General features: G+C 41.2%; 1 protein-coding gene across 8 annotated transcripts; it reads right to left on the bottom strand.

Annotated features, from left to right (window-relative positions):
* Positions 1-56: 56 nt before the first annotated feature.
* PRKRA (protein activator of interferon induced protein kinase EIF2AK2) lies at positions 57-15,012 on the bottom strand. Of its 8 annotated transcripts, none has more exons than XM_049887545.1 (8): positions 14,805-15,012; positions 14,083-14,252; positions 10,156-10,237; positions 6,522-6,600; positions 5,375-5,492; positions 3,858-3,952; positions 2,918-3,092; positions 57-748 (listed from the first exon to the last, which is right to left on the bottom strand). In XM_049887545.1, the coding sequence occupies exons 1-8, from the start codon at positions 14,867-14,869 to the stop codon at positions 591-593; spliced, it is 942 nt and encodes a 313-aa protein (XP_049743502.1). In that variant the 5' UTR covers positions 14,870-15,012; the 3' UTR covers positions 57-590. The 8 variants fall into 8 exon arrangements, with proteins under 8 accessions (XP_049743502.1, XP_049743505.1, XP_049743504.1 ...); XM_049887548.1 differs by lacking the exon at positions 14,805-15,012 and adding an exon at positions 8,482-8,625 and having other exon boundaries at positions 6,522-7,986; positions 10,743-14,176; XM_049887547.1 differs by lacking the exon at positions 14,805-15,012 and adding an exon at positions 8,394-8,625 and having other exon boundaries at positions 6,522-7,986; positions 10,743-14,176.
* Positions 15,013-16,587: the final 1,575 nt, after the last annotated feature.

The following is a 16,587-nucleotide window of genomic DNA, read 5'->3' on the forward strand; positions in this document are numbered from 1 at the left end:
TCTCCCACAGAGTGGCTGGTGGGTTCAAACCACCAGACAATCAAGTCAGTAGCTCTTTAATAAAATGCACGGAACCCCCGTATAATAACGGCTCTTTATTACATGGATTCAGATACACAGTAGGCCAATCATTTCCCTGAAACTTTACAATCACATTCAATAAAAGCCTGTTAGTGTTGTCCCTTGACAATTGAAAGGGCTTCCTTCAAATTCGCTTTACAAAGCCTTGCACAAAGATGAGTTTAAGCACCAGTAAGAAAGACTGTTGCTAGCAGTTTTATTTCATCATTGTCATCATCATCATAAACAAAAAACATGCATTTTTCTTCCTCCTACGTGTATGGCATTGTAAAATGAGTGCTACACTCTGCCTTATGGTACAAAGTTTATAAATACAATATACTAATACAAAGTTGAAGCCTAAAAAGAGCTTAATCATAACTCTATGAGATAATTAAGTCTGGAGTGCTGATGGACTCTCTGAAGAGATTTAGAAACAACACAGGAACTCAAACATAGTAAACATTTTACTTGGGAAGGGAAGGGAAGTTTTTATGTGCTACTGAAGGATCTTCTAAGTTGCTCCAAGTTTACTTTTTTTCTGCGATGATCTTTAAATACTGCAAAGCATTGTGAGCTGCATCGCTTTGCGCATTGCCACAGGAGATCCCAGAGCCATGACAGACTGTGATAGGACTAGTTGACAATTCAGCCAGACATTGATACTGTCCGTTGGCACTCAGTTCTTCTGTAATGACATATGCAAACAAGATGGTTAATGCTAAGCACGTATAAAGCAGATCCTCTGTGACAAACAAAGCAGTTTTTATTGTCTTTCTCGGTAAGCATCTATGGTATACTCTCCACTTACTCAAAAGCTTTGTCATGCTTGTACAAACAAAAAATGATACTACATTTACTCAACAGCTTTGTCAATGCTTGTGAAAACAAAAAACACAACTGCCTAACTATAACAGTAGTTCTCAAACATAGCTGTGCTTCATAATCACTTGAGGGAACTTTAAATAAATACAGGTGCCCAAACCTTACTCTAGCCTGCTCAATCTGAAACACAGGGTCAGGATTCAGAGGTGGCCAGAATCTTTTATTTATTTAAAAAAGGCACCCAAGGCGAATCTAATGTGGCTATGTGAAAGTATAATGTAAATTATCGGACCACAGGATCTTTCTTAACAGGGAAAACCATTTGCTAGAGGGGTGGAGTGATTGTATTTTCCACTATGATATCTAGGGTTTTTGTAGGCATCTGAACCAGGAAGTACCTAGTTCAGAGCAAGACCTCTTTTGTGTCTTTGTGTTCTTAGATTATAAATCTGTGCACACAGTCTAGTTCTATATTGTAAATGGGTTGGGATGTTTTCAAAAACAATAATACCTGAACCCAGGTAACAAATGTTCTTATCAGCTGATGAGTCACTCCCACTAAGGATGGTTGAAATGAGGCAAGGGGAAGAAGCAGAAGCAGGAAGGGTATGATTTGTTGAAAGCAGTCATGATTGATGTTATTATTTCAGCTAGAGTCAATTTAGTGAAAAATATCCACAACAATGGGATAATTTAATAAGTGAAGAGGCTTTCTAATTCTAGCATCTAGGTTCTTTTGAAGGTAACTGCATAGAAGCTAGCCTCCTTACCGAATTAATAGACTGGTTTTTAGACTGAAACTCTGGTGGCGTAGTGTTTAAGTGCTATGGCTGCTAACCAAAGGGTTGGCAGTTTGAATCCGCCAGGCGCTCGTTGGAAACTCTATGGGGCAGTTCTACCCTGTCCTATAGGGTCGTTATGAGTCAGAATCGACTCGACGGCACTGGGTGGGTTTTTTTGTTCTGTATTTACAAGAATTATTTAGTTCTTAAAATTGGCAAGCATTTCAAAAGCACTATTAATTCATAATCTAAAAAATCACCTAAGTTTCTTTTGTCGTGAACAACTATGGCTTTGATATCTTCCACAGTCCAGTAACGATAACAAAAACCAAACAACAACCAAAAACCAACTAACCAGCTTTATAAACTAAATTAAAATAAAATCCAAACTGACTTGATTTCCAATCTGTCCACCATTTGTCTATCTAAATGAACAATGGCAAGAGAAAATATAGAAGACGGTGGATGATGGCTGACATGAGGAAAAGCTATAAATTGACTTGTCTGCATTTTTATTCTCCCAGATTTGGCAAACAGTGACAAAGTGGAGAGAAGAGATTTGACGTCCACAAACTTTGTACTTGTTCTAGGATGCCTTCTCATTTGCCAAGCTGTGCATTAGGGCTAGTTTAACAGTGTATCAGCTGTGACTCTTCCTCTAATTCTACCATAGCTACTACACTGACTAGCTGTGTGATCTCGGGCAAGTTTCCCAACCTTTCTCTGCCTTACTCTCTTCCCTTATAAATAAGGGTAATAGAACCTACTTAACAGGGTTAGTTTGAGGACTCAGTAAGTTGATATATGTAAGGTCCTTAGAATAGTGCCTGGCACATTGTAGAACTCTTTAAATCTTAGCTGCTGTTGTTTTTGTTACTACAATGGTATAAAAAAACAGAAACGAAACCCGTTGCTATCAAGTCAATGCCAACTCATAGCGACCCTATAGGATGGAATAGAACTGCCCCATTGAGTTTCCAAGGAGGACTTGGTGGATTCGAACTGCCGACCTTTTGTTAGCAGCAGTAGCTCTTAACCAGTACGCCACCAGTTTTTCCCACGGTATACATGTTAGCTATTATTACTATTCACGAGACTGTGACATCAATCACATATATATTACTGCTCTGGTGATTATATATAGTTAGAATTCCTCATCAAAGAAATAAATTACAACAGAAATTTCTGAATCTTAAACATGTTTTAAAAAGTAACATTTCTTGAGATAAGCCAAAGGAAAAAAATCATACCTATATCTAAATATGTTACATTAAAACCTTGTTCCTTGGCGATTTCACTAAGCAGCTGGATGTAATCCATGTTTGGAATACTGAGGAGGCTTCTTTTCAGTAAGTTGATCTTTTCACCGGGAGAATTCCTCAAGGAATGCCAAGTACATCCTAAAGAATGTCCTACTACATTTGTCTGAAAAACACAGATGAAGACTTACACTCTTTACTTGCACTAGGTTCCAACACTATTATAATTAAAAGTATTTATTAAAGCCACATATAATACAGCATGTCTAAATGGATACCATTTGGTTAAATTTCCAACATAAACTATAGACAACATTAACAAGGATACACAATTAACAAATACAGCAATATTTTTTTAAAAAATGAAGCACTTGCAAAAATATACTTTAAGTATTTAAAAATGCTTTCATATAATACAAAGGTCTCAGTCAAATTTTCTGGTAGCCATGTTAAGAGGTATAAGATATTTATCTTTACAGTTTCTTGTATTAAATACCAATCACTAACTGACAGCTGTAAAGCAGAAAAAGCAAAGGAACTGTAGAAAAGGTGAAATGTGTAAGTTAGGTTTGAGAAGAACAAGTAGATATCATCATTCATATCAGTGGCGGCAATGTCAAGAAGGCCTTATCAAAGAGAGCTGCTCTGAGAATGCAGTGTTACTTTGAAGACAAAAAGGCACTACTGCTCTATGATTTTTAGATCTTATCCTGAATTTAACTGTCTATTCCAAGCCCTCTTACCTGGTCACCCCTGAGGCCGACTGACATTTAGGAGTCAGCTAACATTGGCGTAGTATATAACTGAACAAGGAAGGGATCTTTAAAAATTGCAACTCTGAAGGCTCTGTACAATAGGAAATCAAGGAAAGTGTCCTACAGCAAAAGATGCTTAATTACATCAACATCGTGACTGTCTGAGCATTACTCACTAAAGAAATGTGGTTGTCTGGAGAAATATTACTGAATTTGGCAAGAAATTTCTCAGCAGCATTTCTCTTGGCTTGTTTTTTTGATGCCCCCTTTCCTAAATAAAGAAAAAAGAAATAGTAGATGTTAGAAAAGAAATTAGTGTTCCTAGAGGATGATTTAATGTTTAAAGTATTACGTTTAATCAGAATAACCTCAAGGTTTTTTACATACTGTTCTTTTACTAACCTGGCATCTTTGTGTGTTGTGCTTCATATAGCTATGAATTTTTACATTTTTTAACAGTTCTTTTAAATAGTCATACTCTGTTTTTTCTTTAACAGTTATATTTCCCTATGTCTAGCTTTAATGAGCTACATTTGGCTTAATTCTGGCAAATATTCAAATGTACCAAGGTACAACTAAATTACAACCCCTATCTGTCAATGTCGGTTTTTCTGCTTACTATCTTTTATAAACTGACAACTGTGAAATTTCTTTCCTTAACACTAGTAAGAAGAGCATAGGAGATGCTGGAACTGAAATACACCATAAATATCATTTACTTCAATGTTTTTGTTTAATGGATTAGGAACTGAGGTCCAGGGAGATTAAGAAATCTACCTAACCTTACAAAGCAGGATTGCATCAAGAATGGAAGCCTAGATCCTGCTTTTGGCCCAGTGCTCTCTGCACTGGCCTGTACTACCTCTCACAGGCAAAAGTTATTACTTGGAATTATCTAGCCAATGGTAAAATTCTTTTCCTAGGCCACTTTAAAAATGGTGAAAACATGCTGGAGAGTAAACATAGGAATTCTCACTAGCACTTTTCTAAGTGACTGCTCTCTTTCAGTTTATGGCCTTTACAACACCAAACCAAAAACTCTAAACCTGTTGCCACCGAGTTGATCCTGATTCAGAGCAACACAGAAGTTGCTGTAATTCAAAAGGAGAGTTCCTACTTTATTTTCATTTCACTGCTGTTTTTTGCCATCTAGTCCCTTAAGTGGAAATCCTAATGGCGTAGTGGTGAAGAGCTATGGCTGCTAACCCAAAGGTCAGCAGTTTGAATCCACCAGGTGCTCCCTGGAAACCCTATGAGGCAGTTCTACTTTGTCCTGTAGGGTCACTGTGAGTCGGAAGTGACACAACGGCAATGGGTTACTCTTGTAAGTCATCTTATGTTCAAATGTAATCTTCTGGAAGTTTACTATTGCTTTTTTTCTCCAAAATGAGTTTGTTTTTTTTTTTAAGTCACTAACACATCAAGGAAGACTTTTAAAAGTATAGTCAATTATTTATCTTTTCATTAATAAACTGATTTTTTAAAGTAGCAAGAGCATATAAACATGCTTATGCCAAATATTTATTCTTAAATTCAATCTCAGAAATTTAGAGACAGTAGAACCAGTAATATATCAATTTTTCCTCTACAAAATGATTTGAAAAGAAAATACAACAGACATTTCCACAGTCATTCATCATCCTAAAACATTTCAAATGTCTTTAACTGTATGAGGGTGAAAAAAATTAAGTACCGGTTTCCATAAATGACTCTAGCCTGCAAATTGTGGTATATTCTCTCTTATGAGCAGGTCCTCCCTCTTGGGAAAGGGTATATTCAGGAAGTCTCCAGCCATGATGAATAGCTAATTCCTATAAAATGGAGATAAGGCTTTAACAGTAATTTTAACTACGCAATGGCTTAAACACAAAAATGGTATTTCTTGATTCTGACTGCATTTCTATTATAGGTTTGAAAAGAATACTATTATAAAAAAAAAACAAAACTATTATACAATGGAAAAATGAGGAAGACCCTATAGTTCCCAAAGATATTCAAGCATTTCATATCTTATAACCCACGATACCAAAAGTGAAGAATGGCATTCTTCCGTTAAACCAAAGTAAGCTGAGATAAAAGAGTTCAAATAAAAAGACAGGAACACCAGAGAGGACATTTTCAGGTGTCCCTGCCATCAGTTCTCAGGGCCTCTCCTCTCCCAGTTAAAGACTTCCATACCCACGGCTGGCTAACTACTGCATTTGATCAAAGCAGATGAGAAGCAGAGACAGCAGAGACGCCTGGCTGAGGTTGAGGGAAGAAGGTGAAGAAAACTGTAGAAAAACTCATACAGCGGGAAAAAGAGACCAAAGGACTGGCTGGGTAACAGGGAAAGCAGTTGTCCAACAGAGCACACGGATCATCTGCGAGAAGAATGTTCTGCATGCAGAAATTCAAAGCTGAAAATACACATATATATATATATTTTTTTTTTTTTTTTGGTAGAATAAGCAGATTACTTCCCTTTTCTTGAGTTAGGTTACCCGATTTGGGCTCTTTATAAAGTCTTCTGTCACAACAAAAGTAGGAGGAGGTTTGCCACAAGAATGGCAAGAAATATTCTTAAAGTATAAAATACTACCCATGTGCACTGAGGTCCTGGTGATCTCAAATGATATTCTATAAACCAAAGGCACAAACAGTATATGAGAAAACCCAAAACATAAATAGAAAAATAATTTCAAGTTAGTTCCATAATATCTAGTAATTACAACCTGGAAAACAAAATATTTCACCATTTTTGAAATATTAATTCCTTGTCTTAGTCCCTGTAATATTACCAATGTATTAAATCTTTTATCAGTAGACAAAATGTTAAATATGGAAAAACTATGACTTACCTGTAATGAACCAATAGGATTAAGCTGATTCTTTGGTTGCTTGGAAGGGTCAGGCATTAAGGGGTCAGGAACTGCAAAGCTAAACATTTTTTTAAAGTGTTACAAAACAAATTACTAAATAATGAGGATTTTTTTATTTTTTAACTATGCTTTTTTGCTCTTGCCATTCCTTCTACCTGGAATGCCTTTCTCTCCAACCTCTTCTTTGGGTATCTGATCTACCTACCATCTAAGGTATAGCTCAAATGCCACTGCCACCAAGAAGCCTATCCCTTTAAGAAACTTAAAGGGCAGTGGGTTTATATTAATAGGGGAGGAACGATTCAGAAAAGGAGGGTGAGAATGGTTGCACAGCTTGAAGAATGTAATCAATGTCATGGAAGTGTACATGTACAAATTGTTGAATTGGTGTATGTTCTGTGTATATTTGCAACAACAAAAATATTAAAAATAATAATAAAAAAAGAAACCTATCTTTTTACCCTAATGGAACAAAATCTCCCCTCCTTTGAATCACTGGTTCATAAGGAAATTACTTAATCTTAAATTATACACTTCTACAAACGCATGTTACTTGTCCACTTTCACCATCCCTCTCTTCTGTTCATACTAATAAGCTCCTTGATGGTAAGGCCTGTGTATTACTTACCTTCATATGCCTTGTAGTGCTTTGTACTTAATAGATGCTCAATAAAAATGTATTCAAATAAACTATTGTTACAGTCACACAGAAGGAAGACTAATAATTAGCCAGGAAATTTAGCCTGATAAGGTGATAATACAGATCATAACTATTGTTTTTTCATCTAGATAACTATGGAGGAAAGGTCTTTTAGATCTATCATCTGGTCAGTTCTGGGATAATCCCCTAAGATTTACATGTATGCTGCATAAAATAGATGGCCTGCATGAACCTGGTTTCAGCATGTGTGGATTCTGATTAAGAAAAAGTGAACAATTTCTGCTAGTAGTTTGCAATTACTGTAGTTACTTGGGAATTCAGTGCCTAACACTGAATAAGCTGCATTCCAAGGTTACTACCACCTAGAGATCAGCTGTTAACCAAAAGGTCCACAGTTTGACTCCAACATCCACTCCTTGGAAACCCTGTGGGGCAGTTCTACTCTCTCCTATAGGGTCACTATGAGTCGGAATCTACTGGACAGCAAGGAGTTTGGGTTTTTGTTTTTTTTTTTTAAAGGCAAATGGAGAGTCATTCCTCCATGACAAATCAAGTTTAGTTGTTCCCACTTCCTCAAGTTTCTTTTCTAACTGCCAGAATCTCAAGCTTTATACGTAGGCTGATGAGATATTAGTATTCACTTACAATGCTGCATGCCGAAGCTACCCAAATAATTGTCATGGAGAAGTGAGAAAGTCTGTATTAAATCAGTCGCTCTTGGTTTTTCGTTTATTTTTTTTTTGTTTTCTAGGCCTGATTACAGCTTAGTAATGCCCATCTTATCTGTCAAGAAGCACAAATATAGTAAAGTTTGTTAGCCTTCTTTTTGCTGACAAAGTGAAGTGCTCATATGGAGAAAGAACACTCCATACGCTCATTTATATGAATATACTCAACACTGTTTTGTTGACCTTTGGGCTGCACGGAAATAGCATGGTCATCGCACGGTTTGTGGGAGGGGTGGGGGATAGATGACACTCAATAACTGCTGTGCCACTTGGCATGTCTTGAAAACTAGCATAAATCAATTACAACACATGATCCTAGAGAATCAAGCATCATGTGAGATCCAAGGCTTGTCTCAGGCAAGTACTTATCTGCAGGGTCGCCATGGCATTGTTAGTCCTAAGCTATCCAAGAGGTTTAGAATGACTTAGGGAGAGGAGCACTGAATGAGAACCCAAATGCACCTCTAAGCCAATGTTGCTATGGCTGGGGAAGAAAAAAACCATTCTAAATTCCCATGAGCCTCTGCTGTCAGCTATGACTAGATGATACCAAATTGTATTCCAAGTATGTCTGAGTGCATGTAAGAAGAATCTGAAGGCATGCCATGCTCCAAGACTGTGCCCAGTAGAAACCAAAGGGCACCACTTTATGACACACAAGATGCTCCAGGACCAACACACTTTCCAAAAGTACCTAAAGTGGTAAAAAAAAAAAAAAAAAAAAATTTAGAAAAACATGTCAAGAATTAATATCCCACATACTCTTACACTTGGTATACATGCTATAATAAAAGGAAATCTCTGTCTTCTGCTTCCTAATGAGAATTCCTAAAAGAGTGCTTTTAACTGATCTTTTACCATGCCACACTTTGTTTTCTTCAATGCAGAAATACAAAGTCTTAATAAAGTAAGAAATTGGTGAGAAAAACTCTTGGTTTTCTACTGTTGCATCCCCTCTGGTTGAAAAAAAAAAAAAAAGGTAAAGCCTAGTTCATGAGAGTCTTCTTTAATAGCTGGACTTAATTTTTTTTTTTTTTGCTAGCAAGTTGATTCTGATTCATGGTGACCTCATGTGTGTCAGAGTTGAACTGTGCTCAATAGGGTTTTATTTTTTAAATTTATTTTGTTGTTGAGAATATACACAGCAAAACATACACCAACTCAGCAGTTTCTAAATGTACAATTTAGTGACTTGATTACATTCTTTGAGTCATACAACCATTCTCGCCCTCCTTTTCTGAGTTGCTCCCTCCTCATTAACATAAACTCACTGTCCCCTAAGGTTCCTATCTAATCTTTCAAGTTGCTGTTGTCAATTTGATCCCATGTAGTTCTTAAAAGAACATATTGTTCAAGGCAGACATTTGTTACTAGTTAAGCTAAATGACTGGTTTTAGTAAGACTTCAGGGAATATTTTTGGTTTAAGTTTTAAAGATTATCTTAGGGCAGCAGCTTCACAGGTTCATCCTTCATGGCTCCAGGAAGTCTGGAGTCCATGAGTATTTGAAATTCTGTTCTGCATTTTTCCCCTTTTGATCAGGTTTCTTCCATGGAATCTTTGATCAAAATATTCAGTAATAGCAGGCAGGCACCATCCAGTTCTTCTGGTCTCATGACAAAGGAGGCAGTTGTTCATGGAGACAACTAGCTACACATTCCATATGTTCCTCCTGTTCCTGACTCTCCTTCTTCCTCTGTTGCTCCAAATGACTAGAGACCAGTTGTTGTGCCTTGGATGGCCACTTGCAAGTTTATAAGATGCTAGACACTACACAACAAACTAGGAGATAGAAGTACTAAACACGTTATTAGGCCAGTTAACTGGGATGTTCTGTGAAACTATGACTAAACCTCCAAACCAGGGAACTAAATTCCATGAGGTGTTTGGTTGTTCATAAGTAGCCTCAACAGCTCCTCTTGTTGTAAATATATCTATTACACAACTTTTTCCAGTTCAACTTTTACAGGTATACAACTTATTGACAGCAATTATAATAACTGGCTGTGTAACCCTACCCTAAATCAGTGCAATTTTTTTGGACATAATTTTTTATAGGTAAAGTTGTCTTTAAATGGATGACAGATTTGAACAAGGAATAGAATGTCCGGGCTAAGATACTAACAATTGTTCACTTTGTTGCTTTTTTAAGTATGTTCAAACTTTGAATCTTACCTCAGCCATTGATATTTTTGAGCTGCAGAATACAAAGAAATTTAGCTCACCAAATACTTGCATTGGCTTTCAAAATGTTTATGGCAGCCTCTGCAGCTCTATGTTTCGCCAGCTTCTTACTTGTACCTTCACCTGAATTAAGGTTTAAAAAAAAAAAAAGATATCTTTATAAAAAATTCTTTATACCCATAGGTGTTTTCTTAATACGAAACAAAGTCAGTACAGGTTTTATATATATACCCTAGGTAATAAAAACATACATTACATGCAGTTATACGCTGTAATAAAATACCACATGAAAAACATTAAAATACAATTTTAAAAATTCTGTATATTTAATTCTATGCATACCTGTATAAAAACCATTATTGTTACCCCCACTCCTCACTTATCAACATGGTTCAGTTCCAGAGACCAGGTTGTTATGCAACACTTGGTGTTATGTGAGGAAGATGACCAGGGAAATGGGGATGCAGGGCACCCCAGGCGCTCTTTCATTTGCCTTAGGCCTGACAGGTGGTGCCTGACAGGTGATGCGCCCACCACAGCAGGTCTGCTCCAACCCCCTTCTTCCTCTTAGCTGTAGTTTCCCTCCTCCTCTCCCCTTGCTGCCAACCCCTCCCCCACTGCTTCTCACCTTTTCCTTCTACTCCCTTAGTCTTCTCCTCCTCCTGCTCTCTGGCGTGCTGGGTTGGGAGCTAGCTGGAACACGGGGACTGGTGCCAGAGCATGGCTCCTCAGAGCTGGGCAAGTCTGCCCCACTGGAGGGACTCAGTGCGCAGTGGGTGCAGGCCCAGGTGGGGGCCTTTCCTGCTCGACTACACCATTCCCAGATTTGTCACCAGCCCTCCTGGCTCACCCCCACCACTCCACGCTGCTGGGAGCTGCTAGGAGCTGGGCACCTGCACCCACCGCTGGGAGGCGCTTCCTGGGAGCCCAGGGCACTTCCTCCGTGCAGGCTGGGGCTAGTATGGGAGGTCTGTGGGGGCGGGTGGGGGCGTGGTGACAGCATGAGTTACCCTGCTGGGTGACACCAACCCTCCTGACACCATTGCAGCCAGTTACTCTCACCTCACACCTCAGCATTCATTACTGCCAGACACATGTTAATGCAAAAATGCAGATTTTTTACTATTGTCATAAATGCAAAATGTTGGAAAACAAGATAAGTGAGGAGTAGGAATATTTCTACATTATATTTACTGCATAAAATTGTAATAAAGTAGACGATGTCAATACAATTTAGTATTCTTCCCTTATTCTTGGGGAGGGAGTAATTTTCTCTGCAGCAAGAACTGATTTCTTGGATGGCAACAAATAGTTTCTTTTAAAGGAGCCACTTGCAACAGAACTGTTGGACAGAAAATGTGCATCATTTTATTTTGACAGCCCATCCTATACTGAATCAAATCCCTCAGCACTCACGACTACACACTGGGCATACTGGGGGAAAGTTTATATACAGAAGGTAATAGTTTACTTATGTGTATTCCATACAATGTCTATCCCTTACATGGGTAGGGAGGGGAGGATAAGAGTGCCTAATCATTAAGGGTGATGTCTGAATTTAAGTAAGCAATACCTAGTAAATGGTTAATCTTTTTCCTTCTGAGTCCAAACTGGGTGTTGAGAACACCTGCAGAGTGCTGACATCCATTCCTTTGGTATGGAGAGAAGAAAAGGTGGCATGGAAAAGGTTTCAAGTGTGACCATTCAAGTGTAACAGGGCACACAAACCGTATCCGTTTATCCACCAACACAGATATTAGGGGTACAGAGGATCCTGCACACAGAACACAGCCTAAATACAGGACTCCATCTGTAATCAATCATGTGAAACATGGCGTGGTAAGGCAGGCCTAAGTGGAGGGTATGGGGAGCACACAAGAGGGGCAGCTGCTCTACTCTTGGAAAGGATTCAGAAAGATTTCACAGAAGAGAGAGAACAGAAACCTGAAAGATTATTAAAAGTAGGTAAGGTGAAAAGAGCTCAGGGATTAGAAAGAGCATTCTAGGCAGAGAAAAGACCATCTGGAAAGGCTTAAAGGCAACACAAAATACCGTGTTCTCAAGAGTCCCAAGAGGTTGGACATGGCTAAAACAGGAGAGCTTGAGGGAGGAAATTTTGAGATAAAAGCCTAGAGAGTTGGGGGTGGGGAAAGAGCGATCTTGTAAATTTGTGCTTCTCAGTCTTCAATGTACATAGTAATCACCTGGAAATTTAGTTAAAATGCATACTCTGGTGTAGAAGGTCAGGGAGAGGGACTGACACTCTGCATTTTCATCAAGCTCCCACGTACTATTGATGCTGCTGTTGACCACACTTCGAGAAGCAAGGTTGTAAGCCATGCTATGAAATTTGTATTTATGGATGGGGAAACCATCAACTGGATTTTTAGCAGAGAAGTTATAGGAACAGATCTGAATTCTAGGATGAACACTCTGTTGTAGTGTGGAGAATGATCTGGACATTGCAAGACTAGAAGCTGAAAGAGAATCAATGAGACTAGCTCTAATCCAGGTGGCCTGGATAGTAACAAGGGAAAAAGGAGACAGACAGATTCAAGAGATATTCAGGAGATAGGATTTGGTTATAGACTAGACCAGCAACAGAGGGAAGAGTCAAGAAGATGAAATCCAAATCTCCGGTGTGAGCAACTGGGTGATGGTGGTGCCTTTACTGAGATAGGGAGTGCAGGGAGAATAGGTTTGGGGGAAAAAAAGATGGGCTCAGTTTGGGACAGTGAGAGTTTGAAGTGCCTTTGGATTATCCAAGTGAAGATGCCTACCAAACACCAGCTGATAACACTGTTCATAACTGGGCTTAGACTGAAGGCAGAGATTTCAGAATTATGCTTTGGGTAGTATTTGAAGCCATGTTGGCAGATAACCCTGTACAGGAAGACAAAGCAGTGTGTTAAGAGAAAAGCTAGTGGGCAGAATGGTTGCCATAGGTTGTCAATTCCTGGTATTAACCACAGTGAGGGGGAAAAAAAGGCTACCTTTTCAATGAGTAAAAATAGACGAGATGAAGCAGTAATGAAATGTTGACTCTATGGTTCACCCAAGAAACCTTCCAGCCAGCACCAACAATCCACCTACCTCACACAGACAAAAAAAGCTTCAAGATTTTCTTAAAGTAACTTCAGTGAGAACAGCGGATTTCCGGTAATAAAAACAAATGATGCCTTCAGATTACCAGATCGTGGAATTTCAGTCTTACTGAATTTTTTTTTTCTTGGTGTTTTTTCAAATTTAGTATTTAACATTTTGTGTTTGCAATTAAATAGATCATGATAAAAAAAAAATGTCCACACAGATGGACAACTTTAGCTACCATTTGTTCAAGTTCACAGACTATTATAAGGTGTCTGTATGAACTCTGAAACTTCATTGCTATGTGCCCTTGGACATACTACTTATAATCTCTCTAAACCTGATTCCTCATGTATAAAAAAAGAAGAAGACTGTATATAAAATACCTGTACAACTTCAGGAACTATAATTTGCTGATTTTGTGAAGCTTCTGCCCTTCTCATTTTGCTTGGATACAGAATTGAGTGTGGTACAAACCACCAAATGAGTCCAAAGAGAGTGGGAGAAGCTCAGAAAATTCTGGGGTCATGGCTTCTAGCATCTGCTATAATCTATAAAATGGTCCTAACAGCACCTACTGATCCAACTATGGCTGCTCCAACCTGCTTCTCCCTAATTCCTGTGGTCTGAAAGGAGCCGTACAGAAGTCCTGAGTAACTTTTTTTTTTTTTTACGTTTCTGAGCTTCTCTTGCTATCCCAGAGAAGAGAAAATCAGATGAAGTTGAAATGTCCCAATGACCTTAGATGAGGTGTCTCGGTTTCAAAATGCCTTCTCCCCATAGCTGTTTCTGGCAAAAAGAACACCTTTCTGAACGGAAAAGCAACACCAAGTCTTGGCTGCCAACCCCCATGGTCATAGGGGTTAACTGTGTATACAGACCTGTGCAGGTTATGTCACCAACGGTTACTCTGAAGGTGAAAGTGGGCACATGTATTTGCACATCTGATCTTTCACATTCATAAACCGGGATGTTCTTGGTCTTCATGCCGTATTCGTGTAATACCTGAATCGGTGTTTTCCCTGGCTTAGCTGTAATCATCTTCCCCAAACTGCAGAGACCAGAAGAAAAGTGTGCTTTGCATGGCAAAGCGTGGAGGGAAGCAGACGCATACAGAGGCCAGTTCTGACAGCCACCAGCAATGATGGGGGGGCGTCTCAGCTTCCTGGCAGCCTGAGCCGGCGAGGCCTGGGTGCACCTGTTTCCCGGCCTCGCTGCGGCGGGCACGGGACAGAGTGTGGGAGGTCTTTAGAGAGGTAACTTGAACGCAAGTACAGGAGTTCTCAGGGGAATAGGACGGAGCCCGGGGCTCAGGTCCAAGCCCGCAACCCTCTACCCGAGACCGGCCCTTACGGGAAGTGGCGGCCGCGCGCCGCCTCCGCCCACCCCGCGCACCGCCCAAGCTGCAAGGGGGCGGGGCCGGCCTAAGACGCCTGCCAGCGCGCCGCCGAGTGGGCGCGGCCGAGCGCCCGAGCACCGCCCGCAGCCGCGAGGAGGGGCCGGGACGCCAAGAAGGGGCTTTACCCAGAATGCCACGGAAGGGCCTCCCCTCCCCACCACCTCCCGCCCTGTCCGCCTCGGCCCTGGCTGAGCGGGCGCTGACCTGAAGGTCCCGCTGTCCTCGCGCTCCAGCGGCGGGGCCGCGGCGCGATGCCTGCTCTGGGACATGATGAGAAGGGACGGGTCGGCGGAGGGGGAAAGAGCGGTGAGGAGCGACGTCCTCGCTCCCCGGGTCGGCCGGCAGCCGAGAAGAGCGGTCCAGCGCCCCAACCGCCGCGGCCGCCTCCTCCCCGCCTCCCACTCCCCCACCCTCCCTGCTTGCGTCCCTGCTGGGAGGGGGCGGGCGGGGGGCGGAGGCGGAGGCGGAGCCTCGGCACGGCTCCCACTGTCCCCGGCTGCCGGCCACGCCTCCCTCGTTCCTACAACTCCCGACCCTTCTCCTTGCCCGACCCGCCCGGCTAGTAGTTCTTCCCGGCTCCCGGCCCCGCCCTTCCCCTCTTCCTACCCTGCTCCGCTCCAATTCCGGCTCTTCTCGGCTCCCGCCCTTGACCCTTCTCCTCCGGCGGCTCCAGGTCCAACTCCACACCTGGCCCCGCCTGCCCTCCCGCCGCCCGGCGGTAACCGGGTTCTTTGTCCTTAAAAGGAGGCCGTTTCCTGCCCGGCGAGAGGTTTTGTCAGGGGCGGACTCAGGGTCTGTGAGGCTTGAAGCTCAGGCTTTGTTATATTTTTGCGGCATGGATGGCTGGGTCCTTTAAGAAAAAGATTCAAAATCCAAATACAGTAGTGCTAGGGCCCCTGCCTGGGCCTGCCCGCGAAGCTTGAGACTCAAGCCTCGCGGGAGATCCGGCCCTGAAGGCTGCGGTGGACGTCCCCGGCTCCCAAACCCTGCTGTTAAGGCAATGTGGAGCCCTCCCGAGACCCTCACTCGCCGAGCCGGCTCCTTTGTCTTCTAGGCTTTGGTCGCGACGCTGAGGTAAATGCTGGTCCAGCGGACCCCGGCAAGGCACGTTAGGCGTAAACGGAGGCTTTTCTGTGGACAAGATTCCAATTAAACGCAGTTTCTCAGACCTGTTTCGTTGATCTAATTTGTTTGCCTGGGATGCGCCACGTTTGGTAGGGGGCAGACAACGACAACAGATGCGTTGTTTCTCTAGGAGTTTGGTATCTCCTTGCAGAAATGACTACCTGTGCTTACTTTATATTAAGGAAAATGGAAAATTGCACAATGCTGTTCTCACAAAGGGACATTATTAAAAGCCCTTTTTTTTTTTTTTAAGTTGCATGTGAGTCCTGGATACTCGAAAGCAAATGAAAAAATGTCCAGAATCCTAGATGGATTTTCTTTATTTGAGGCTTGAATTAAGCCTGTTCTTTCTCCTTCCTTCTCTACCACTTCGTTATTATTAGTTACGTTTCACTAAGATGTTTTAATGACTATCTTATTGTGAGCAACATATAGCCATTATTTCACAATACATTAACGTCTACATTACATCTATGGTAATGCAATGTTTCCACACTATTGTTTATAAAATTTTTCCTTAACCACCAAACCAAACCCGTTGCCGTCAGTCAATTCCGACTCAGCAACCCTATAGGACAAAGTAGAACTGCCCCCATAGAGTTTCCAAGGAGCACCTGACCTGTCGACCTGTTGATGAGCAGCTGTAGCTCTTAACCACTAAGCCGCCAGGGTTTCCATAACATTCCTTAAAAACATGCCAAATCTTGTTATGTTATTGTCATGTGCTGTGGAGTCGGTTCTGACTCATAGCGACACTATGTACAACAGAAGGAAACACTAGTCCTGCACCATCTCACTATCGATGTTGTGCTTGAGACCTTTATTGCAGCCACTGTGTCAGTCATCTTGTTGAGTGTCTTCC

This window comes from Elephas maximus, chromosome 6 (assembly GCF_024166365.1).
Source record: "Elephas maximus indicus isolate mEleMax1 chromosome 6, mEleMax1 primary haplotype, whole genome shotgun sequence".
NCBI classification, from domain to species: domain Eukaryota; kingdom Metazoa; phylum Chordata; class Mammalia; order Proboscidea; family Elephantidae; genus Elephas; species Elephas maximus.

Bases quoted from the DNA above. Each gene is read 5' to 3' on its own strand.
- PRKRA (XM_049887545.1), bottom strand. From the start codon at position 14,869: ATGTCCCAGAGCAGGCATCGCGCCGCGGCCCCGCCGCTGGAGCGCGAG. The intron at 3,093-3,857 runs GTGAGTAATGCT...TGTGTTTTTCAG, and splicing joins CAGACAACCACATTTCTTTA to ACAAATGTAGTAGGACATTC. The intron at 749-2,917 runs GTATGATTTTTT...ATGTCATTACAG, and splicing joins TGTAACATATTTAGATATAG to AAGAACTGAGTGCCAACGGA.